General features: G+C 43.6%; 1 protein-coding gene across 1 annotated transcript; it reads right to left on the bottom strand.

The window, feature by feature from the left end:
- Positions 1–1,750: 1,750 nt before the first annotated feature.
- Positions 1,751–24,515, bottom strand: LOC118358480 (cholesterol 25-hydroxylase-like protein). The gene is made up of 2 exons (XM_035736362.2): positions 23,883–24,515; positions 1,751–10,076 (listed from the first exon to the last, which is right to left on the bottom strand). Exons 1-2 carry the CDS (start codon positions 24,344–24,346, stop codon positions 9,617–9,619), a joined length of 924 nt encoding a protein of 307 aa, XP_035592255.1. The 5' UTR covers positions 24,347–24,515; the 3' UTR covers positions 1,751–9,616.
- Between the last annotated feature and the right edge of the window lie 1,925 nt (positions 24,516–26,440).

Below are 26,440 nucleotides of genomic sequence, written 5' to 3' on the forward strand. Positions count from 1 at the left end.
TGCTGTTGATGTGAGTGTTATGGGGCGGTGTAAGTGTTACGGGGCGGTAATAATTTAGGCAGGTTACCTTCGCTTCCTTGGGCACAGGGACTATGGTGGTCTGCTTGAAACAAGTATGTATTACTATTACTATAGACTTACTATTCCAGGTGTGCTCTATGCTGCTCAGGGCTTTACTGTTGTACTATTAGTAACTTTCATCTCCTCAATCAGTGCTAAACTGACTATCACTGATATGGGGGACTTCTTTTTGGGGGGGACAATTTACATTTTTTTTGTCATTGTAGACTCAACACACACACTAGACTAGTGTACTGTAAAAACAACTATTTCCTGTGTCTATGATTCATGTTTTCGCTCTCAGTCTAGCATCTATTTCTCCCCAACCACGCTGTGACTCTACTGAGTAGTCTACATGTTGCAAGTTATTGACTTGAGCCCCTTGTTACAATCAGTCAGAAATTGACTCAATGAAGACATCTTGTGGTCTTCCAAGGTATTTATGGACTCTGATTCTGCATCATGTAAACTTTCCAGGACCACCATTCTGACATTATTATGAACCGCTGAGTCTTAATAAAATACAGCAGTTACTACTCAGTACTTAGCCGTATTCCAGAAAACATTATCTGGGATTGAGTTCAAGTAGAGTGAAATGTACTTTTTGTTAACAAAATGTGGAAAAGGGGAAGGGGTCTGAATACTTTCAGAATGCACTGTAATTTGAATGAACCTTGAGTACATTTTATGTATATTTCTCAACTTATTAGTAGTTATGTATTTACTACAATTCTAATTTAGTGTAAACAAATATTTATATGTAGTTGACCAATCAACAGTGGTGGAAAAAGTACTCAATTGTCATACTTGAGTCATTTTTGATTAAGGCATCTTTACTTTAAGTAAAAGTCAACAAGTAAAATATTACTTGAGTAAAAGTCTAAAACTATCTAGTTTTAAATGTAATTAAGTATAGTGCTGGAAAAAGTACTCAATTGTCATACTTGAGTAAAAGTATAAAAAGTACAAGTAAATGCTATACATCAAATTCCTTACATTAAGCAAACCAAACAGCACGATGTTCTTGTTTTTTTTTTAGTTTACAGTGTCACGCCCTGGGTACTCTAGTTTTTGTATGTCTATGGTTTTTTGTATATCTATGTTGGCCTGATATGGTTCCGAATCAGAGACAGCTGTTTATCGTTGTCTCTGATTGGCGATCATATTTAGGTAGCCATTTCTCTCATTTGTGTTGTGGGATCTTGTCTACGGTTAGTTGCCTGTGTGCACCAGTAGCTGCACGTTTCGTTTAGTTGTTTGTTGATTTGTTCCGTGAGTTTCGATTTATTAAAATGTGGAACTCTCATGCTGCACCTTGGTCCGATCCTTACGACAAACGTGAAAGACAGGGGCACACTCCAACACTCAGACATTATTTATGAACTGGGTACTTGCGTTTAGTGACTCAGCCAGATTAAATGCAGTGGGGATGACAACGCATGATATTGATAGGTTTGTGAATTGGACCACAATTCTGTCCTTCCTGATTCTTTGAACAAGTACTTTGATATCAGGGAAAATGTATGGGAGTAAAAGTACATTTTCTTTAGGAATGTAGTGGCGTAAAAGTTGTCACAAATATAAATAGTGAAGGAAAGTACCCCCCAAAATGACTTAAATAGTAATTTTAAGTATTTTTTACTTTACATCACTGCCAATCAAAGTCATTGGATTATAGTATACTAGCATGATCAATTAATAACCTTTTATTTACAGTTATTTACAAATAGTTGTGGCTGGAGTGTAAAACGTTAACATACAAAAAATGTGTAAAGTATAATTAAAAGTGCAACATTATTCAGTTGGAAAATGAACATCAAATTTGACTTAGCTAAATATGAGTAACAACATATAATTCAAAACTTCAGGTGCAGAAAAGGATGCTGGGTAATATGCAAAAATATCACAAATGTATCATTTGAACATTTCTTTACAGTTCAGACATATAAAAAAGTAGTTATTTGTTACATTTGACTGTGTAAAACCAAGCAGTACAAATTATTTCTCTGAGAGTGAGGCAGATACAGTTGAAGTCGGAAGTTTACATACACCTTACCCAAATACAGTCCCTCCTGCAGCAAAGCCACCACACAACATGACGCTGCCACCCCCGTGCTTCACGGTTGGGATGGCGTTCTTCGGCTTGCAAGCGTCCCCCTTTTTCTCCAAACATAACAATGGTCATTATGGCCAAACAGTTCTATTTTAGCTTCATCAAACCAGAGGACATTTCTCCAAAAAGTACGATCTTTGTCCCCATGTGCAGGTGCAAATCGTAGTCTGGCTTTTTTATGGCGGTTTTGGAGCAGTGGCTTCTTCCTTGCTGAGCGGCCTTTCAGGTTATGTCGATATAGGACTCGTTTTACTGTGGATATAGATACTTTTGTACCCGTTTCCTCCAGCATCTTCACAAGCTCCTTTGCTCTTGTTCTGTAACTGATTTGCACTTTTCGCACCAAAGTATGTTCATCTCCAGGAGACAGAACGCATCTCCTTCCTGAGCGGTATGACGTCTGCGTGGTCCCATGGTGTTTATACTTGTCCATCTGTACAAACAACAGTACACGTGGTACCTTCAGGCATTTGGAAATGGCTCCCAAGGATGAACCAGACTTGTGGAGGTCTACAATTATTTTTCCTGAAGTCTTGGCTGATTTCTTTTGATTTTCCCATGATGTCAAGCAAAGAGGCACTGAGTTTGAAGGTAGGCCTTGAAATACATCAACAGGTACACCTACAATTGACTCAAATTATGTCAATTAGCCTATCAGAAGCTACTAAAGCCATGACATAATTTACTGGAATTTTCCAAGCTGTTTAAAGGCACAAAGTTAGTGTATGTAAACTTCTGACCCACTGGAATTGTGATACAGTGAATTATAAGTGAAATAATCTGTCTGTAAACAATTGTTGGAAAAATGACTTGTGTCATACACAAAGTAGATGTCCTAACCGACTTGCCAAAACTATAGTTTGTTAACAAGAAATTTTTGGAGTGGTTAAAAAAATTGTTTTAATGACTCCAACCTAAGTGTATGTAAACTTCCGACTTCAACTGTATATAAACATTTATAATAATGTGTCTCTACCCACGGACATTCATCCACTCGCAAAATATTTACAGCCTCCAAACAGTGGTGAATGGAAAGAGACATCTGTTACACAAAACACCAAAATGTGTGATGACATTTTCCGATCGTCATTAACAGGGATGCAACTGCTGAGGGCCCAAAAAGGTGACACTTTTTTTGCACTGAAACATGCAAAAAAAATCCCTGTTAGGGGGAAATGCAGGCTTTAACTAATTAAACAACAAAGAATATGATCTACATGATCAGTCTCTATGTGTAAAATAAAAAGTGGTTCATGTGAACTTGACTCACAGCTAAAAAATGTAAAGCAAGCAATCCAATGTCATTTGTTACCTAGACTTTACTGTTAGCCATGCCAGCCTTTATAATAGAACGTTTGTGACCACACACAAATATTGCACTTGGGAAAAAACATCTTAAAGTAGAAATAGAATGAAACAAACAGGCATTATATTTTTGCTCTATTATAGTGGCCACTATAGTAGACATCGATCAAGTGCACAAGGCTATATTGGCAAAAATAACTTTCACTGAGTAAAAAATATATAGAATCCCCCCCTCACTCACGTGTTCCTGTCAAGTTCAACACAACAAAAACAATATATTTGGGCTACAGTGCAGATTATTACATTGTACACTTTCTGTCTGTGGACATCAGCAAAAGTGAGAAAGAGGGAAAGTGTGTGGTGTTCCTTTCACCTCTATAGTGGCATCCAGTTTAAGCCAGGCCCATCTCCAACTACACTTGATCCCTGAATCCACTTGTTTAACAAGCAATGCCTCATTTTCACCTAATTCTCTCACTCTGAAAATTAACCACATACTGTACAGGGAAAACATTAGTTAGCATAGTGGTTAGTTTGTTAGCGAGTTAACATTTCACATAGTTGCTTACTGGACCCTGGCAATCTAACAGGTTATAAATTGAGGAACGGCAAGGAGTCGTATACCAGTTAATACTATAGCGAATTGGTTAGGTTACTAATGTTAGCTCATCTGATGTTGTAACTTTAGCTAGCTGACGTTAGCGGTCTGATTTTATTAGCAAGCTCATTTTCACACCATACACTCAATTATTTGATCTGATAATGCTGCTCAACGTTTCTCTGGATAGCAGAGAATTCGATCCAGCTAGCAAAATACTTAATGCTAATACTTGTTCCACCACACTTTCTCCCTCACCTCAAACTTTCCAAATGCCAGTACTTTTTCAGTTATAGCTCATGAAGTATGCTTCATCACTTTCTCACCCCTATCTCCGTGGTCAGGCTTCTCACCTAACGTTACAGCTTCGTTATCGTGCCTGCCCATCCAACATCACTACCCTGGACGGTTCTGACTTCGGTATTTGTAGTTGTCCACATATTCTAGGTGTCTGGTTAGACTGTAAACTCTCCCTCCACTCACATTAAGCATCTCCAATCAAAAACTAAATCTAGAATTGGCTTCCTATTTCGCAACAAAGCATCCTTCACTCATACTGCCAAACATACCCTCGTAAAACTGACCATCCTACCGATCCTTGATTTTGGCGATGTCATTAACAAAATAGAATCCAATTCTCTACTCAACAAACTGGATGCAGTCTATCACAGTGCCATCCATTTTGTCGCCAAAGCCCCATATACCACCCACCACTGCGACCTGCATGCTCTCGTTGGCTGGCCCTCGCTTCATATTCGTCACCAACCCCACTGGCTCCAGGTCATCTATAAGTCTATGCTAGGTAAAGCCCCGCCTTAGCTCAGCTCACTGGTCACCATAGCAGCACCCATCAGTAGCACACGCTCCAGAAGGTATATTTCACTGGTCACCCCCAAAGCCAATTCCTACTTTGGCGGCCTTTCCATCCAGTCCTCTGCTGCCAATGACCGGAACGAACTGCAAAAATCACTGAAGCTGGAGACTCATATATCCCTCACTATCTTTAAGCACCAGCTGTCAGAGCAGCTCACAGATCGCTGCACCTGTACATAGCCCATCTATAAATAGCCCATCCAACTACCTCATCCCCATACTTTATTGATTTATCTTGCTCCTTTGCACCCCAGTATCTCTACTTGCACATTCACGTTTTGCACATCTATCACTCCAGTGTTTCATTGCTATATTGTAATTACTTCACCACCATGGCCTATTTATTGCCTTACCTCCCTTATCTTACCTCATTTGCACACACTGTATATAGAATTTTTCTACTGTTTTATTGACTGTATGTTTTTGTAACTCTGTGTTGTTGTATGTGTCGAACTGCTTTACTTTATCCTGGCCAAGTCGCAGTTGTAAATGAGAACTTATCCTCAACTAGCCTACCTGGTTAAATAAATAAAAGGGGACGTGCTTCTGTAACTGGCAAACTGACTTTCCAGCGCGCACGCTGATGCTGTAACTCGTAAAGCTGCTTTCTGTTACGGAAACGATTGGCTGAGTAAATGATTGGATAAGCCTTGGATACAGCTCCAAACGCGATTGGGTCACCTATTTTGGATTCAAAACGGCGAATTTCACCTAAAGGTGACTAGTTTGCATTCCTGCATTAAGCCAGAATTTATGCGTCAACTGCTGTCCGTGTGCGTCTTAGTGGCGCCAACTCACCTTTGCCTTGGCAAAATGTCAGTGTTCTCTTCTAACCACATCACATTTTGGAGTATAGGCTATACCAATGTGAATGAAGATACCGATGACAATTTTCTTAGACAACTGTACTTTGTGTTATAACGATTGGAGAAGGGGAACGGCAATCCCACATGTTATACATTGAAGAGATGGGGTGGGGTTGTATCACTTGGATGCCACTATGTAATAGATAAGTGTAACAGTATAGACTTTACGTCCGTCCCCTCACCCCGACCTGGGCGCGAACCAGGGACGCTCTGCACACGTCAACAGTCACCCTCGAAGCATTGTTACCCATCGCTCCACAAAATCCGTGGCTCTTGCAGAGCAAGTGACGTCACCGATTGAAACGCTATTTAGCGCGCACCACCCTCACTAAGCTAGCCGTTTCACATCCGTTACATAAGCTTGCCAAGAAACCTCAGTAGAGAGGAGTGTGCTGAACTGAACCAGATGTTCCTTGCCTATATATGCTAAAATGTATTTATGTCTAAGAGTCCAATGCTGGCTGCATCCAGAAAAGGTCACTATTGAATAAACCCTGGGTGAATGCTTAACAGTTCTCGACTACAAGAGCAGTTGTTTCTACAACAACAGCAGTTTTCAAGTCCATTTGCTCATATTTCATGCAGTAATGATAAAAGGTGGTGTAATTGCCTACAGTTCTCTTGACATTTTGTTTTAATTATTTTGATAGGCTCATGTACAGTGAAACCCACACTATATATTTTGCACCGGACCATAGCGCCTTACTTTCACACCTGAAAATAATCAGAGGGAAAAAAAACGCTCCTACGAAGCTCTAAGAAACGTATGGTTATCAGAACGATATGCGCTAGCTGGGCTATTAGTGACAGTAGAACAAATAGCCTGACTATAAGAGTAGAGTAATTATAACAGGCTATTAACAGTCTATTACAAACATGCCAATTTAGCCATATTATCACATATTGAGATCTCTGCCATACCTAAGTCCCATAAGAATCAACCCATAAGCACCTGGAATTTACAAAACAAACACTTTATAAAATGTATTTCCAATCAAAAACAGTTTTTCCTAAACCTAACCGTTACTCTAACCTTCACTCCTAAACTGAACCTTAACCTAACCCCTAAGCTAAAAGGGATACTTTGCAATTTTGGCAAAGCCCTTTATCTACTTCCCCAGAGTCAGATGAACTCATGGATACCATTGTTATGTCCACACGCACACACACACACACACACACACACGTGGTGTAGGCAGAAATCCGTTGATGGCAGGGCCATCAAAAATTTAGATGGGTGTCACATCCTGACCATAGAAAACCTGTATTTTCTATGGTAGAGTAGGTCAGGACGTGACTAGGTTTTTTTTTTCTTCTATGTGGGGTTCGAGGTTGGATTTTCTATGTTGGTGATTTGTATGATTCCCAATTAGAGGCAGCTGGTTATCGTTGTCTCTAATTGGGGATCATACTTAAGTAGAATGTTTTCCACCTGTGGGTTATGGGATATTGTTTATGTATAGTGTGTTTGAGCACTACGTAGTCACGGGTCTTTGTAAATTTTGTTATTTTGTTTTCAGTTTCACTTATTCATTAAAAGATGTGGAACTATACTCACGCTGCACCTTAGTCTGACTATCATCATTATAACGAGCGTGACAATGGGACTAAATTTAGGCACTCAAATCATTAAATTATCATTAAAGCATAGCCTACCTTATACCCTACTGTAATCAATCACACACAACAAACCATTTAACCATGTGATTTTGAATGACCAATGTGGCTTCACAACATTTTCACCTTTATTTAACGATGCAATTCAGTTAACCATGTGATTTTAAATGACCAATTCGTTTTGTAGGCCTACGTAAATGCACGACTCTTGCATTTAACATGCAACTCACATAGACCTACACATAATAAACCAGAGGCCTAAAGCTTAATTAATAGACTACGAGACTAGAACATAATGCCCAGATATAACTGTAATAATCACAATAGGCAGCCATAGCCAATATAGACAAGAACAGTGGTCACCAACCTTTTCTTAGCCGAGATCACTTTGAGTAAAAATACAAGCCTAGAGCAATTCTCTGCTGGGTGCAGGAGATCAAGTGTTCCTACAATGTGTGATATCAATGAAATGGTTCAATAGCCTATAGGGCCTAACGATAGTGCATGGTGGAGAAGCACAGAGCTAAGTTCGATTTCCAATTAAACTACATTCCTAAAAATGATAGGCCATTGACTGGAAATAAGTATTGTTTCATTAATGTGCCTAATTTAATATATAATAAGAGAGGTCCAATTAGAGTCCTGTATATTTCAAAACTGGAGTCTCATGCGAGGCTATATGATGGTAATAGGTCAGTTTTTGTAGCCTACAACTTGCGAAGCGCATCAGAGCATAAGTTGAAATAACTTCTTTATTTCACTGGACTGATGGTCATGTCTCAGCAGAGGGAGGGAGAGTGCGAGTCGAAGTAGAGAAACGTGTTTCATGATTTCTAAAAGTATCAGTGTTGTAGTGCTGATCATTGTCTCTGAATGTACTGAAGGCCCTTGATTAGATCAATGCAATCAGTGACTGATATAGAGGGGGATTGGAGGCCCTTCATGGCAAAATCACTGATATCAAATAACTTGGCAAATGCGCCAACATCCTCTTTTATACAAGGTCTGTTGAACAAGATTAACAGTGAGCTTTGTTTGGCTAACTAGCTAGCTAACGCTGAGTAGCCTACACAGTGTAGCCTAGCCTACACAGTGGTAAGCTACTGTTTCCTGCACATGGTATCAGTGTGAAGTGACACGTGCCAGAACCCGTCCATTATTTTGAAGTTGATAAGCTGTAAATAATCAAGGGAGGGGTGAAGACATCACCCACGTGCAGATAACAACAGAATGAACCCAGAGTGACTTATTTCCACGACAAGCCTCTGATTCTGAAGGATGCAATTTCCAATCCAGCAACAGAAAGTTGTTTGAGATTTTTGTTTTAAGCCTATCCCAAACCTTAACCACTCAGAGTTAAATGCCTAACCTTAAGATTTTTCGGAGTTAATGCATACACTTAACCTTAAACACTTTCAAATTTGCAACAACTTCGAAAAGTTATGTTTGAGAAACCTGGACGAATGTCTAATTCTGACGTGAGACAGTGAGAGCTAGTTGAGGCTTCACTGTGTGGCTGTTACCAAGTTGTATCCAGGCTGTATCACAACTGGCCAGGATTGGGAGTCCCATAGGGAGGCACACGATTGGCCCAGCGTCGTCCGGGTTTGGCCGTCATTGTAAATAAGAATTTGTTCTTAACAGACTTGCCTATTTAAATAAATGTTACATTTCAATTTTTTTTTTTACAAATTAGAAGAAGTGCCATAGAGGGAAAAGCAAGCACAGATTGGTTCAATCCAAAGCCGACGTGTAAAGAATATTAAATAATGCATCTGTGATTTGTATTTATTGCAACTTTCTGAAGATGCAATGTCACGGGAATGCCTGTGTCTACCACTTTGTGCAGCCAGTAAATTATTTTGATATATATTTTTTTACATGTAAACTTTAACTAGGAAAGTCAGTTAACATTGCAGAAACAGTCGTTTCTAAAGGCCTTCCAGTAAACTTTCCAAATGAAATGTTAACTGCAAAGTAGGCTTACCTGGTAAAATGAATTGTATCAAATCGGGTGGTATTTTGATGACCAAACTCTGCTATTGCACATGCAGTACAGAAACACTGCCAGCCAAAAACCAGTCTCTTGATGTGCTCAATTGAAATTAAATGGGGAACTAAAACCTGCAAAATATAAAGTTGTATTTTCTTCCTCACACCTCAAAAGTGGTCTCCTGATGTGATTTAAGCTTTGTTGTACGTGCACATAAATACACAGTCAGACCCCAGGCTTTTCCTCCTCCTCCTCCTCCTCATTGTCCTCCCTCCATGTTTCCTCCCAGCCTCCTCCCTTACCCTCAGGTAGGTCCCACAAAGCCAGTCCCAGTGCCTGAAGTAGGGGGCGTAGTTCCCCCTGTAGACGTGGTGGTGTGCCTGGTGGAAGGGGGCCCCTCCGAAGCAGGGCAGCAGTCTATGGAGGGCCCAGGGCAGGTCATAACCACAGTGGTCCTCTACGGCCAGCCAGGTGTTGAGCAGGTGGAACAGGGCCTCGCTCAAAGGGTGGCAGCCCACCACCCAGGCACTGGTCAGGGCCAGCACCTGCAGGGAGAGGAGCTCAGCCGGGCTGGCATCCTGTGCAGTCAGGGCAAAGGTAATCCGATTCTGGTGGTGAGCCTGGTGGACCATCCGATACAGCCAAGGAACCCTGGGGACCATACAGACATAACTTTGATGTGTATTGTGTTGGTCTATAACTTTGTTGTCTGGGTTACAACTAAATTATCAAAAACATAGGTGTGTGGTGAATTAAGAGGAGCAGCCTTTAGTGATTGAACCAGTGACACCTCAAATCACATCACATTTTTTGGACACATATGTCACGCCCTGGTCGAAGTATTTTGTGTTTATCTTCATGTATTGGGTCAGGCCAGGGTGTGGCATGGGGTTTTTGTATTGTGGTGTGTTTTGTCTTGGGGTTTTGGTGTTGGTATTGGGATTGTAGCTTAGTGGGGTATCTAGCAAAGTCTATGGCTGTCTGGAGTGGTTCTCAATCAGAGGCAGGTGTTTATCGTTGTCTCTGATTGGGAACCATATTTAGGCAGCCATATTCTTTGAGTTTGTCGTTGGTGATTGTCCTGAGTGTCTTTGTTCTTGTCGCTGTGTTAGTTGACAAGTATAGGCTGTTTCGGTTTTCCGTTACGTTTATTGTTTTGTAGTCTTTCGTGTTAATTCGTGTTTACGTTTGTTGATTAAACATGGATTGCAATCTACACGCTGCGGTTTGGTCCGACTCTCCTTCATCACACCAAGAGAACCGTTACAGAATCACCCACCACAAACGGACCAAGCAGCGTGTCAACAGGCAGGAGCCACAGAAGAGGCAACAGAGGCAGCAGCAGCAGGAGCAGCAGCAGCTGCAGTGGGAGAGGCTGCACCACATGGAGAAATGGACATGGGAGGACGAACTGGATGGTAAAGGACCCTGGGCTCAGCCTGGAGAATATCGCCGCCCCAAGGAAGAACTGGAGGCGGCGAAAGCTGAGAGGCGTAGGTATGAGGAGGCAGCACGGCGTAGCGGATGGAAGCCCGAGAGTCAGCCCCAAAGATTTATTGGGGGGGGCTGACAGGGAGTAGGGCTACGCTAGGTAGGAGACCTACGCTAACTTCCTGTGGTTACCGGGGGGCTAGAGAGACCGGGCAGGCACCGTGTTATGCAGTGGTGCGCACGGTGTCCCCAGTGCGGGTGCATAGCCCGGTGCGGTATATTCCAGCTCCGCGTATCGGCCGGGCTAGATTGAGCGTTGAGCCAAATGCCATGAAGCCGGCTCTACGCATCTGGTCCCCAGTGCGTCTCATTGGGCCGGCTTACATGGCACCAGCCTTGCGCTCGGTGTCTCTGGTTCGCCTGCATAGCCCAGTGCGGGCTATTCCACCTTGCCGTACTGGCAGGGCGACCGAGAGTATTCAACCAGGTAAGGTTGGGCAGGCTCAGTGCTCAAGAGCTCCAGTGCGCCTGCACGGTCCAGTCTATAAAGTAATCCTTCTCACCCCCCCCCCCTTAAAAGATTTAGATGCACTATTGTAAAGTGGCTGTTCCACTGGATGTCATAAGGTGAATGCACCAATTTGTAAGTCGCTCTGGATAAGAGCGTCTGCTAAATGACTTAAATGTAAATGTAAATGTAATGTATCCAGTACCACCTCCACACCCCAGCCCTCCGGTAGCAGCTCCCCGCACCAGGCTTCCTGTGCGTGTCCTCGGTTCAGTACCACCAGTGCCAGCACCACGCATCAGGCCTACAGTGCGCCTCGCCTCTCCTGCGCTGTCGGAGTCTCCCGCCTGTTCAGCGCAGCCAGAGCCTTCCTCCTCTACAGCGCTGCTGGAGTCTCCCGTCTGTTCAGCGCAGCCAGAGCTGTCAGTCTACATGGAGCAGCCAGAGCTGTCAGTCTACATGGAGCAGCCAGAGCTGTCAGTCTGCAAGGTGCTGCCAGCCTACAAGGAGCAGCCAGAGCTGCCAGCATGCATGGAGCAGCCAGAGCTGTCAGTCTGCATGAAGCAGCCAGAGCTGTAAGTCTGCAAGGAGCTGCCAGTCTGCAAGGAGCTGCCAGTCTGCAAGGAGCTGCCAGTCTGCACGGAGCCGCCAGAGCTGCTCGTCTGTAAGAAGCCGCCAGCGCTGTCAGCCTACATGGAGCAGCCAGAGCCGCCAGTCAGCGTGGAGCAGTCAGAGCCGCCAGTCAGCGTGGAGCAGTCAGAGCCGCCAGTCAGCGTGGAGCAGCCAGATCTTTCAGTCTGCCAGGATCCGCCAGTCAGCCAGACTCTTCCAGATCTGCCAGTCAACCAGACTCTTCCAGATCTGCCAGTCAACCAGACTCTTCCAGATCTGCCAGTCGGCCAGGATCTGCCAGTCGGCCAGGATCCGCCAGTCGGCCAGGATCCGCCAGATCCGCCAGTCAGCCAGGATATGCCAGCCAGCCAGGATCTGGTAGATCTACCTACCTGCCTGAGCTTCCTCTCACTCCTGAGCTTCCCCTCAGTCCCGAGCTGCCTCAGTCCCGAGCTGTCCTTCAGTCCCGAGCTGTCCTTCAGTCCCGATCTGCTCCTCAGTCCAGTGGGGTTCTGGGTGAGGACTACTAGGCCATGGTCGGCAGCGAGGGTGGACTATCCAGGGACGCGAGGAGAGGGGACTAAGACGTTGACTGAGTGGGGTCCACGTCCCGCGCCGGAGCCGCCACCATGGACAGATGCCCACCCGGACCCTCCCTATTGTTTTGAGGTGCGTTCGGGAGTCCGCACCTTAGGGGGGGGAGGGTTCTGTCATGCCCTGGTCGAAGTATTTTGTGTTTATCTTAATGTATTGGGTCAGGCCAGGGTGTGGCATGGGGTTTTTGTATTGTGGTGTGTTTTGTTTTGGTGTTGGTATTGGGATTGTAGCTTAGTGGGGTATCTAGCAAAGTCTATGGCTGTCTGGAGTGGTTCTCAATCAGAGGCAGGTGTTTATCGTTGTCTCTGATTGGGAACCATATTTAGGCAGCCATATTCTTTGAGTTTGTCGTGGGTGATTGTCCTTAGTGTCTTTGTTCCTGTCGCTGTGTTAGTTGACAAGTATAGGCTGTTTCGGTTTTTGTTACGTTTATTGTTTTGTAGTGTTTTGTGTTAATTCGTGTTTACGTTTGTTGATTAAACATGGATTGCAATCTACACACTGCGGTTTGGTCCGACTCTCCTTCATCACCAAAAGAGAACCGTTACAACATACACATGGTTAGCCAATGTTATTGCCAGTGTAGGGAAACACTTGTGAAATGCTCTGGTGATTGAATCAGTGACCCCTGCAGTTACAGGGCGAGAACATTCTTGGCAGATGCCATGATATGCTTACATACAGGAAGGCCCTGAGAAGCAGTGACGTGCAGTCAGGGTAGGCAATCTCAAAAGTTGCTAAAACTGCATCAAAACCTCAGGAAAGGAGCCAGGGTATTCATGCCTTCCTTCCTGACTCCAGTCACTGTTCAAATCACATTTTATGTCACATGCACCGAAAACAACAGGTGTAGACCTTAAAGTGAAATGCTTACTTACAAGCCCTTAACCAACAAAGCTTTAAGAAGTTAAGACAAAAAAAGATCAATAGAAAATAAAAGTAACAAATCATTAAAGAGCAGCAGTAAAATAACAGTAGCGAGGCCATATACAGGGTGTATCTGTACAGAGTCAATGTGTGGGTGCACCGGTTAGTCGAGGTAATTGAGATAATATGTACATGTAGGTAGAGTTAGTGACTATGCATAGATTATAAACAGAGTAGCAGCAGTGTAAGAGGGGTCTGGGTAGCCCTTTGATTAGCTGTTCAGGAGTCTTATGGCTTGGGGGTAGAAGCTGAACCTCTTACGGCTATAGAGACGCTAGCGTCTCTCCTGGCCAATAGCCTGGGGAAATGCGTAGCGCCAAATTCAAATAGTACGAGATAAAACTCAAACTTTCATTAAATCGCACATACAGGGTACTCAATGAAAGCTACACTTGTTGTGAATCCAGCCAACATGTCAGATTTTTAAAATGCTTTTCGGCGAAAGTATGAGAAGCTATTATCTGATAGTATGCACCTCCCCGAAATACCTGAAGGAGACGTAAACAAAAGAATTAGCGTAGCCAGCGCTATAGAAAAAGCAGAAATAAAATATAAAACATGCATTACCTTCTTTGTTGGCACTCCAATATGTCCCATAAACATCACAATTGGTTATTTTTTTCGATTAATTCCGTCCATGTATACCCAAAATGTCCATTTATAAAGCCTGTCTGATCCAGAAAAAAAACAGCTTTCCAAAACGCAACGTCATTTTTTTAAATTAAAAAGGTTGCCTATAAACTTTGCCGAAAAACTTCAAACTACTTTTGTAATCCAACTTTAGGTATTTGTAAACGTTAATAATTGATCAAATTGATGACGGGGCGAACTGTATTCAATAGCAGCAAGTCAAGAAATCATGGAAGATTCTCTCTTTCATAACTTTCCACCGTGTAACCTCTGACAGGAAGTGCCTATTCTTCATTTCACCAAAGATTAACTTCGACCCAATTCCCAAGACTGGCGACATCGTGTGGAAGCTGTAGGAACTGTAAACTGGGCGCTATCTAATTTCCCTTGCTATAGACAATACAGGGAACTGGCGGGGGGATATATATATATTTTTTTTGTGAACAGTTCTTCCTTGGGGTTTTGCCTGCTACACAAGTTCCGTTATAGTCACAGACATGATTTAACCAGTTTTATAAACTTCAGAGTGTTTTCTAACCACACATACTAATCATATGCATATACTATATTCCTGGCATGAGTAGCAGGATGTTGAAATTTTGCACACTTTTTATCAAAAAGTTGAAAAAAAATGACCCTAACCTCTAAGAGAAGCCTCTTGGACCTAGACTTGGCGCTCCGGTTCCACACAGTAACAGAGAGAACAGTCTATGACTAGGGTGGCTGGAGTCTTTGACAATGATTAGGACCTTCATCTGACACCGCCTGGTATTTTCTTTTTTATTCAACCTTTATTTAGGCAAGTCAGTTAAGAACAAATTCTTATTTTCAATGAAGGCCTAGGAACAGTGGGTTAACTGCCTGTTCAGGGGCAGAACGGCAGATTTGTACCTTGTCAGCTCGGGGGTTTGAACTTGCAACCTTCCGGTTACTAGTCCAACGCTCTAACCACTAGGCTACCATGCCGCCCCGTATAGAGGTCCTGGATGGCAGGAAGCTTGACCCCAGTGATGTACTGGGCCGTATGCACTACCCTCTAGTGCCTTGCGGTCGGAGGCCGAGCAGTTGCCATTACCAGGCAGTGATACAACCAGTCAGGATGCTCTCGATGGTGCAGCTGTAGAACCTTTTGAAGATCTGAGGACCCATGCCACATCTTTTCAGTCTCCTGGGGGGGAATAGGCTTTGTCGTGCCGTCTTCATGACTGTCTTAGTGTGTTAGGACCATGATAGTTTGTTGGCGATGTGGACACCAAGGAACTTGAAGCTCTCAACCTGCTCCACTACAGCCCCATCGATGAGAATGTGGGCGTACTCGGTCCTCCCTTTCCTGTAGTTCAAAATCATCTCCTTTGTTTTGATCACGTTGAGGGAGAGGTTGTTGTCCTGACACCACATGGCCAGGTCTCTGACCTCCTCCCTATAGGCTGTCTCATCGTTGTCGGTGATCAGGCCTACCACTGTTGTGTCATCGGCAAACTTGATGATGGTGTTGGAGTCGTGCCTGGCCATGCAGTCATGTGTGAGGGAGTACAGGAGGGAACTGAGCATGCACCCCTGAGGGGCTCCCGTGTTGAGGATCAGCGTGGCAGATGTGTTGTATTGTTGTTTTTGTCGCACTGTTTTGCTTTATCTTGGCCAGGTCGCAGTTGTAAATGAGAACTTGTTCTCAACTGACCTACCTGGTTAAATAAAGGTTAAATAAAAAATGTAATAAAAATAAAAACACCTGGGGCGGTCCATCAGGAAGCCTGGGATCCAGTTGCAGAGGGAGGTGTTTAGTCCCAGGGTCCTTAGCTTAGTGATGAGCTTTGAGGGCAGTATGGTGTTGAACACTGAGCTGTAGTCAATGAATAACATTCTCACAAAGAGATTGCATCATCTGTGGATCTGTTTGGGCGGTATTAAAATTGGAATGGGTCTAGGGTTTTTGGGATAATGGTATTGATGTGAACCATGACCAGCCTTTCAAAGCACTTCATGGCTACGAGTCGGTAGTCATTTAGGCAGGTTACCTTAATGTTTCTGGGCACAGGAACTATGGTGTTCTGCTTGAAACATGTTGGTATTACAGACTCAGTTGAAAATGTCAGTGAAGCCACTTAACAGTTAGTCAGTGCATGCTTGGAGTACACGCCCTGGTAATCCGTCTGGCCCTGCGGCCTTGTGAATGTTGACCTGTTTAAATGTCTTACACACATCGGCTACGGAGAGCGTGATCACACAGTCGTCCGGAATAGCTGGTGCTCTCATGCACGTTTCAGTGTTACTTGCCTTGAAGCAAGCATAGAAGTAATTTAGCTCGTGTGGTTGGTTTGTGTCACTGGGCAGCAGGCGTCTGTGCTTCCCTTTGTAGTCTGTAATAGTTTGCAAGCCCTGCCACATCCGACGAGCGTCAGAGCCGGGTAGTAAGGTTCAATCTTAGTCCTGTATTGACACTTTGCCTGTTTGATGGTTCGTCAGAGGGTATAGCGGGATTTCTTATAAGCTTCCGGGTTAGAGTCCTGCTCCTAGAAAGCAGCATCTCTACCCTTTAGCTCAGTACGGATATTGCCTGTAATCCATTGCTTCTGGTTGTGCTATGTACGTACGGTCACTGTGGGGACGACTTCATCGATGCACTTATTGATGAAGCCAGTGACTGATGTGGTATATTCCTCAATGGCATCGGAGGAATCCCGGAACATATTCCAGTCTGTGCTAGCAAAACAGCTCTGTAGCTTAGCATCTGCTTCATCTGACGAGTCACTGCTGCTTCCTGCTTTAGTATTTGCTTGTAAGCAGGAATCTGGAGGATAGAATTATAGTCAGATTTGCCAAATGTTGGGTGACGGAGAGTTTTGTACGCATCTCTGTGTGTGGAGTACATGTGGTCTAGAGTCTTTTTCCCTCTGGTTGCACATTTAACATGCTGGTAGAGATTAGGTAGAACGTATTTGAGTTTCCCTGCATTAAAGTCCCCGGCTACTAGGAGCACTGCTTCTGGATGAGCGTTTTCCTGTTTGCTTATGGCCGTATACAGCTCATTGAGTGGGTTTTAGTGCCAGCATTCGTCTGCGGTGGTATATAGACAGCTACAAAAAATATAGATGTAAACTCTCTTGGTAAATAGTGTGGTCAACAGCTTATCATGAGATACTCCACCTCAGGCGAGCAAAACCTTGAGGCTTCCTTAGATCATACACCAGCTGTTGTTTACAAATAGACATAGGATGCTGTTCTATCCTGACGAAAAACTAATGTCCCGTTGATAAGATATACGTGCTCGTAGTTCGTCTATTTTTTATCGATTGATTGTACGTTGGCTAATAGGACTGATGGTAAAGGTAGATTACCCTCTCAGCGATGGATCCTTACAAGGCACTCGGACAGTCGTCCACGATATCTCTGTCTTTTCCTCCTGCGAATGACGGGGATGAGGGCCCTGTTGGGCGTCCGAAGTAAATCCTCCCCGTCCGACTCGTTGAAGAAGAATTCCTCCAGTACGGGGTGAGTAATTGCTGCCCTGATATCAAGAAGCTCTTTTCGGTCATAAGACATGGTGGCAGAAACATTATGTTCAAAATATGTTACAAATAATGCAAAAAAAACATACACAATAGCACAATTGGCTACGAGATCGTAAAACGGCAGCCGTCTCCTTTAGCAACATTATTATTTCCATGGGAAGGACAGGGTACGCAAAATAATCACTACTTTGCCTAGCTTCATTTGTTGCATTGAGACTATTTCATATGTTGTGCATGCGTATTGCCTAAACATTTGTGGGTAAGCTCTGCACATTTGGGCATGTCTAGATAATTGTATATAAGACAGCCGATCAGAGATCAGAGGAATGTTTTACAACACTTTGGACAAAAGCCAGGTTTGATAATTTTGTTATCCTTGGCCGTACAACGCTGTTACTGAGAGGTTCACCCTAAAAGACAGATGAATAGACTTCATTTACAAGGAAAGGTCGGCGAAAACACATTTTCCTTGCAATTTGTGGGATAGGCTACTGTTGAATGAAAATACATGTAGAGTATATAACTGAAGCATTTTATTTATCTAGCTAGAATTTCATTTGAGACACTGACATTTTGAACTGCATTTTCAATCATTTTTATTGTTGATATGGACATTTTGTTAGAAGATTTATCATACAGTACCAGTCAAAAGTTTGGACACACCTACTCATTCAAGTGTTTCTTTATTTTTACTATTTTTCTACATTGTATAATAACAGTGAAGACATCAAAACTATGACATAATTATGTTGGAAGTTGGTCTTTTACCAAATAGGGCTATCTTCTGAACCCCTCCCCTACCTTGTCACAACACAACTGATTGGCTCAAATGCATTAAGAAGAAAAGTAATGTGGAATTGATAACATTTGTAAGATGTTTAATATTCATCAAATGTGTGTAAGTTACTTCTCATCAGAATGGTATATTTGTATAATACTGTGGTGAGGTTGCAGTTATCTGTTCTGTTGCATGGGCCACAGAGAGGGGAGAGGTCAAGGGGTCATCTTTTCGGTGTGGCAGTGACTCCCTACTTTTCTCATGGGGGGGAAAGGAGGGTGGAATCATTCTATGCTCCCTCTTTTTTGACCTGTAGGGTCACTCTCCTCTCCGTGAGTTTGTATTTAGAGTGGGTTGTATATAAATGACAATTTGATATATGCCTGTTGATATGGAGGATTTGGTTTATGGTTCTGGGGTTTGGGAAAGGAGACTGAACGATGAATTATGTCTATGCTGTCTGACTATGTGTGTCTCTGCTATTAAAGGAACTCAGTTGCATTGTAAAGGGCTCACATAGAATCCACTGGGAGACACTGAATGTATCTGAGAGTCACAGGATTGTGATAAGAGCTCATATAATTAAAGATGGACTTTTATAACTAACTCTGACGTGTGTGTGGTTTGCTCCCATGATTTGGTAAATAGAGGAAATTTCCACGACAGTAATTCCACAAATTAACTTTTGTCTTGAAACTCCAGGCTAACCGGCAGGGGACCTGGGAGCAGCATTGGGCCCCAGAGATGCGTCTGTACAGGCCCACCTCTGTGTGGACACATCCTGGCAGCCAACAACCACTGTCCCACTGCCTTGTGGGTTAATCTGATACAACAAAGGCTAGGGGATCATACCCTGAGAGAAAAGCAGCGTGCTGGCGGCATGCGGTAGGCGGACGCCGACAGATTGGAGGGCCGGCAGCCTCCTGCAGCTGTGGATGATACTGGTCGTCCTGGGTTTCCCCCTTGTCACTGGACTTTCACTGTAGGAAGAAGTAGTGCTGTCGGGGATTGCACACCCTCAGCGGCACTTTAAATCACTTCCTTTGCACACGTATCAACTTCTGACCTTGGTGAAGCCATCAACCAGAAACCGGACTAAAGTCTGGGGGCATTGGGGTGTCTGGTGATGGGGGCAGGAGTGAATGCACCGGGAGCCCTTAATCATACCCCTGCACGCCAGCGGCACAGGGCTACTATGGTCGCCAGCAGCTGGCACTTGAGTTTATTCTGCTCACATCAGACTACTGTGTGACTGATTAGCCCTATTAAGGAGCCACACGGCTCACCCCAGCTGGGGAGAGGCTTAGAAAAGGTAGCCTAAACATTGCCCACTCGCGCCATCCTGGATAGACTACTGCACCTATCAGGAGTTCCACTCACGCCATCCTGGATAGACTACCGCACCTATCAGGAGTTCCACTCACGCCATCCTGGATAGGCTACTGCACCTATCAGGAGTTCCACTCACGCCATCCTGGATAGACTACTGCACCTATCAGGAGTTCCACTCACGCCATCCTGGATAGACTACCGCACCTATCAGGAGTTCCACTCACGCCATCCTGGATAGACTACCGCACCTATCAGGAGTTCCACTCACGCCATCCTGGATAGACTACCGCACCTATCAGGAGTTCCACTCACGCCATCCTGGATAGACTACCGCACCTATCAGGAGTTCCACTCACGCCATCCTGGATAGACTACCGCACCTATCAGGAGTTCCACTCACGCCATCCTGGATAGGCTACCGCACCTATCGGGAGTTCCACTCACGCCATCCTGGATAGGCTACTGCACCTATCGGGAGTTCCACTCAGCGGTCGAAAAATGCTAAAGAAAATAATTCCCCTGAGACTGGCGACATGGAACATCAGAACTCTTTTGGACACTGACGATGATAGCGATAGACACCATCGGAGAACAGCTTTGATTGCTGCAGAACTAAGGCGCTACAACATTGACATTTCTTCCCTGAGTGAGACCAGGTTCCTGGATGAAGGTTCCCTGAAAGAGGAGGGAGAAGGTTGAACCTTCTTCTGGAAAGGTTACCCTCCGGGTGGACAACATCAGCACGGTGTGGGACTGGCAAATGAGAACAGCCTTCTACCCAGCCTCACCAAAACATCTGTCAGCATAAGTGAAAGACTCATGTCTCTCCGTATCCTCCCAGCCAAGATGCGTTATGCTTACTCTTCTCAGTGGATACGCACCAACGCTACCATCTGAAAATGAGAGAAAGGACTGCTTCTACCAGTCACTAGATGAGGCAATTCACAAGCATCCCCATGAATGACAAGATCTTTCTGCTGGGTGGCCTCAACGCAAGGGTGGGACAGAACAACAAAATATGGAGTACTGGGTAGGCATGGTGTTGGCCAGGTCAATGAGAACGGCATGGGACTGCTAACTCTGTGTCGCGCATTATCGAATTGTCACTAACACCTTGTTCCAGCAGAAGAACAAATATCCAACATCATGGATGCACCCACACTCCAAACACTGGCACCTGATTGACTACGTCACAGTGAGACATTCTGATACTAATGACATCCTGCTGACACGTGCCATGAGAGGTGCAGAATGCTGGAAAAATCACCGTATGATACTGGATAATCACCAGGTGAAAATAGGCCTCTCCCCCCCCCAACACATGCAGAAGTCCAGTAAGATGCATCTGCACTGTATCTGGCTTGAGAAAGCTGCAGTAAGGGACGAGTTTCCGTCGCTCTCTCGCTGAAAGGCTGAGGGAGACTGAGCCTCTTCTGAGTGCAGAGGACCCCATGGAACAGAAATGGACATCTATTAGCTCAGTGCTCTCAGGCAGTGGCTCACTCCATTGGCTACAGAGGTAGGAAACATCATGACTGGTTCGATGAGAACTCTGTCCAGTAAGGGTCCAGTAAGGCTGTGATGGTGTCAATATGCACAAAGCACACAGGGCTACTCTCAACAGCACCACATCTGCTACCCTTCGCAAGCAATGGCACTCTTCCAGCAAGGAAGTGCAAACTGACCATTTTGAAGCACTACTCAATCAGCATCCTCCTACAGACCACTCCACCCTGGAAGAACTGCCTGTTCATCCACCCATTTAAGACCTCAGCCATTTGCTAACCTTCCAAGAGGTGTTATCAGCTATCTGTTCTCTCAAGAACAATAATACTCCTGGCGCTGACAGCATCCCGGCAGAGCTACTTAAGGGAGGTTATTTCTGCACCAGAACGCTCCACCAGTACATCACTAAGGTTTGGGACCGGGAGATCGTCCCTCAACAGTGGCGGGATGCAAACATTGTCATGATCAATAAGAACAAGGGCGACAAGTCCATCTGCACAACAGCCGGGAGATATCCCTTTTGGCTGTTGCCAGCAAGGTCCTGGCCAAGGTGATGCAACACAGGCTGGTGAACAACATCACAGAGGCTGCTGCCAGAGTCACAATGCGGCTTCAGAAAGAACAGGAGTATGGTCGACATGACATTCACGGCAAGGCAACTCCAGGAGAAGTTCAACTTTTTTGGAACAAGCTGTCGTACATGTCAATCCAGAGCATCCCAAACATGCTCAATGGGTGACATTTCTGGTGAGTATGCAGGCCATGGAAGACCTGGGATATTTTCAGCTTCCAGGAATTGTGTACAGATCCTTGCGACATGGGATGTGCATTATCATGCTGACACATGAGGTGATTTCCGCAGATGAATGGGCCTCAGGATTGCATTCAAATTGCCATTGATAAAATGCTATTGTGTTCTTTGTCCGTAGTTTATGCCTGCCCATACCATAACCCCACCATGGGTCACTCTGTTCACAACGTTGACCTCAGCAAACCGCTCGCCCACACGACACCATACACACGGTCTGCCATCTGCCTGGTACAGTTGAAACCCGGATTCATCCGTGAAGAGCACACTTCTCCAGCATGCCAGAGGCCATCGAAGGTGAGCATTTGCCCATTGAAGACGGTTACGACGTTGAACTGCAGTCAGGTAAAGACACTGATGAGGACAACGAGCAAGCAGATGACTTTCCCCGAGTCAGTTTCTGACAGTTTGTGCAGAAATTCTTTGGTTGTGCAAACCCACAGTTTCACCAGCTGTCCGGGTCGCTTGTCTCAGACGATCCCGCAGGTGAAAATGCCAGATGTGGAGGTCCTGGGCTGGCTTTGGTGGACATTCCTGCAGTCAGCATGGCAATTGCACGCTCCCTCAAAACTAGAAACATCTGTGGCATTGTGTTGTGTGACAAAACTGCACATTTTAGAGTGGCCTTGTATTGTCCCCAGCACAAGGTCCACCTGTGTAATAATCATGCTGTTTAATCAGCTTCTTGATATGTCAGGTGGTTGGAATATCTTGGCAATGGAGAAATGCTCACTAACAGGAATGTAAATAAATTTGTGCACAACATTTGAGAGAAATAAGCTTTATGTGTGTATGGAAGATTCCTAGGATATTTTATTTCAGCTCAAGAAACATGGGACCTACACTTTACTTGTTGCATTTATATTATTGTTTAGTATATTTGGATGAAATGTGTACATATGTTGGTATTTTACTGCCACCTATTGGTTGTAACTGTGGATGCTACATTGATCTAGAGAATCCCACAGTAACGGTGGCATACAGAGAAATGGTTCCAATCATTTTTCCCATTGGGGATTTTTTAGAAACAACAACCTTATTTAGAGCCAAAAATAAATGATAAGGGCTGTGTTTCGTGTAGGCTTACCCTGGTGTGACGTTTTGATAACCATGTAAATCTCTCTCAGACAAGGTGACTTTTATTTTTGTCTTTATTTACGCTCAGATTTGAAAATGCTAATTAACACCAATGTAGATATCATGCAAAACTACAAATCCCTGCAAGCTCCTGCACGTCATCTCTAGATGACACCTTTGCTAACATGTATTGTGTCAATTTAAAACATTCACAAGACAGTTCACAGCATTGTCTATTTAAAGAAATGTAGCCAATTTATTCATTACTACATTTAGCTAACATTAGATAGTTAATCCAGAGATTCTTACCTTTTATTCGATTCAGTAGTCTCATCATGGCATTTGTGGTTCATTATGGTAGCCACATTTGACGCTCATTTGCATTTCATTTTTGGGGGGTAAATACAGGCATTATATATTGATAAGTCACCATGTCCTAGAGATACTTACACAGTTATACAAAACGTCACGCCTGGGTAAAACCTACACCAAACACAGACCTTATTTTAAGTGTTTATAAAATCTCATATGAGAAAAAATAATGGTGGTAACACGAATGGAACCATTTCCCTGTATGACTACTAAGTTTTGGAGGTTTTATGTCTTATACTGTCATACTCTATGGCTGAGCTGAGTTGAGCAGTGTCATTTTGTCAGATGATATGAAATATGTCACCATATTATGCACAACCTGAAGTGAATCACTACACATCAAAGTGTCTCATAAAAACAAAAAGCTTACCGATGCATGGAATAATGCCATATGAAGAACAGCGCATCGAATAGAAGTAGGCATGCGATAACCTCCGCTATGAGCACTCTCCAGGATGGCGCGAGTTCTGGAAATATTGGATTCCGAACGCTTTGGTAAAGCGCGCTGGCCGGGAGAATAGTTGTCAGGTATTTGATAACAATCCTCCAAAAGCAGTCAACCCATCGCTGCAAACACAACCCCAACGGTTCAGCGTTCCTAGAGATCCTGTAGAAATGTATCCGTGGCCAGAAACATCCCAGCGCTTCAAACACTAGGAAAGGTGAGCAGAGGAGGATGTGGATGAAGAACGCAAAGCACGCGGGCAGATAAGGTGACGTGAGGAACTCCCGTCGAGCTCGCAGATCATCCCACAGCGCCTGGAGCAGTAATCTATCTCCATTTGGGTCCCCATGTTGATCAAAAGAACAATTCATGTCAGACATAGGCTTCATATTTAATCAAATCAAATTTTCAACGGGAAGTGTTCTCAGCATCTAACCAAGTGTTGGCTATTTGAAATATCGGCAGTCCTCTCCAGCAATTTCAATCCAACTGAAAGTAGGCTATGAATTTAGTGATGCAAATACTTATTTTCTCCTCCTTCATGGTTGGGAACACACCCACTGTGCACAGACATCAATTCAACTGTTGGTTCAACGTAATTTCATTGAAATCACGTGGAAACAACCTTGATTAAACCAGTGTGTGCCTAGTGGGCAGGCTTGTCTGTTATTTGGTGGGAGGGTAGTTGATTCATAGCAGCAGTTAAATCTATGAGACAGTCAATCAGACTGTTTCCCATAACCAAACCTCTTGCATGGGGTCTCTCCATGGTCAGAGACAGATTCAGAAATCATAGGCATGGGGCTTTGTTTTTTTAAATTACACTCAACTCTGGCTATTAACACCAACACTGGGGTTATTTTACACCACTGAGTGTTAATTTAACTCCTGAATGAACACTAGAAATGTTACACTGAAATATCAACACTAGGTAAAACGGGCCAATTTGCTGTCTACCATACAATATACTGCTGTTTCATGCATACTCCCTTCTATTCTTCTCCTCTCTGCTCAGAAAATACTAATTTGAAAGACAGAATTGATGGCACAGATATAAACTATGTCAGTACTGTATATGTACAATTATTAAGGGAATACTAGATACATGCACACATATTCCCATATAGGTAGTTTACAGCATTCGCACATTTTTAAACTGGTCAGATTACTCAAACTCCTGATGTTAAAGTTTAAACACAGAGGTAAACACATGCTCAGGCACTATTTTAAAATAGAGAAAAAGTTACAAAATTAAGCTTTTTCAGATTCAGAAGTGTTCTATAGAACGCTTCTTGCCAACCAAATTATTTTTCTTGCCTTCCAAAGAATAATCAAAGAACCCTTTCTGCCAAAAAACTGTTGTCACAGCCATATAAGAAGACAATGGAAAACAGAGCCTCAAAAATTCTGCTCATTTCCTGTTTGAAGTTTCATCTTGGTTTCGCCTGTAGCATCAGTTCTGTGGCACTCACAGATAATATCTTTGCAGTTTTGGAAAGGTCAGAGTGTTTTCTTTCCAAAGCTGTCAATTACATGCATAGTCGGGCATCTTTTTGTGACAAAATATTGCGCTTAAAACGGGCACGTTTTTTAAATCCAATAATGAAATAGCGCCCCCATAGATTGAAGAGGTTAAAGGTTCTAGGCAGAACCCTTTGCCTTACAATGAACCGTTGTCTTCCAAAAAGTTTCTTCAGATGAAAACAGTTATTGGTAGAACATTATCCCTCCAACAAGAACCCTTTTAGTAAAGAACGATTCTAAGAGTGTAGGGTGTTTATCACAGGTGATACAGTTGAAGTTGGACGTTTACATACACCTTAGCCAAATACATTTAAACTCAGTTTTCATTTCCTGACATTTAATCATAGTAAAATGTCCCTGTCTTAGGTCAGTTAGGATCACCACTTTATTTTCAGAATGTGAAATGTCAGAATAATAGTGGAGATAATGATTTATTTAATCTTTTATTTCTTTCATCACATTCCCAGTGGGTCAGAAGTTTACATACACTCAATTAGTATTTGATAGCATTGCCTTTACATTTTTAAACTTGGGTCAAGCCTTCCACAAGCTTCCCACAATAAGTTGGGAGAATTTTGGCCCATTCCTCCTGACAGAGCTGGTGTAACTGAGTCAGGTTTGTGTAACTTAAGCCATTTTGCCACAACTTTGGAAGTATGCTTGGGGTCATTGTCCATTTGGAAGACCCACTTCCTATCTGATGTCTTGAGATGTTGTTTCAATATATCCACATAATTTTCATTCCTTATGAAGCCATCTATTTTGGGAAGTGCACCAGTCCCCCCTGCAACACCCCCATGCTTCACGGTTGGGATGGTGTTCTTCGGCTTGCAAGCGTCCCCCTTTTTCCTCCAAACATAACTATGGTGATTATGGCCAAACAGTTCTATTTTTGTTTCATCAGACCAGAGGACAACAAAAAAAAGTATGATCTTTTGGTTTATGTCAATATAGGACTC

The sequence above is a fragment of the Oncorhynchus keta genome, chromosome 25 (genome assembly GCF_023373465.1).
Source record: "Oncorhynchus keta strain PuntledgeMale-10-30-2019 chromosome 25, Oket_V2, whole genome shotgun sequence".
NCBI lineage: Eukaryota > Metazoa > Chordata > Actinopteri > Salmoniformes > Salmonidae > Oncorhynchus > Oncorhynchus keta.

Coding starts and splice junctions, on each gene's coding strand:
- LOC118358480 (XM_035736362.2), bottom strand. CDS start 24,346: ATGAAGCCTATGTCTGACATGAATTGTTCTTTTGATCAACATGGGGAC. Junction 10,077..23,882: donor TGGCATTATTCCATGCATCG/GTAAGCTTTTTG, acceptor TATGGTCCCCAG/GGTTCCTTGGCTGTATCGGA.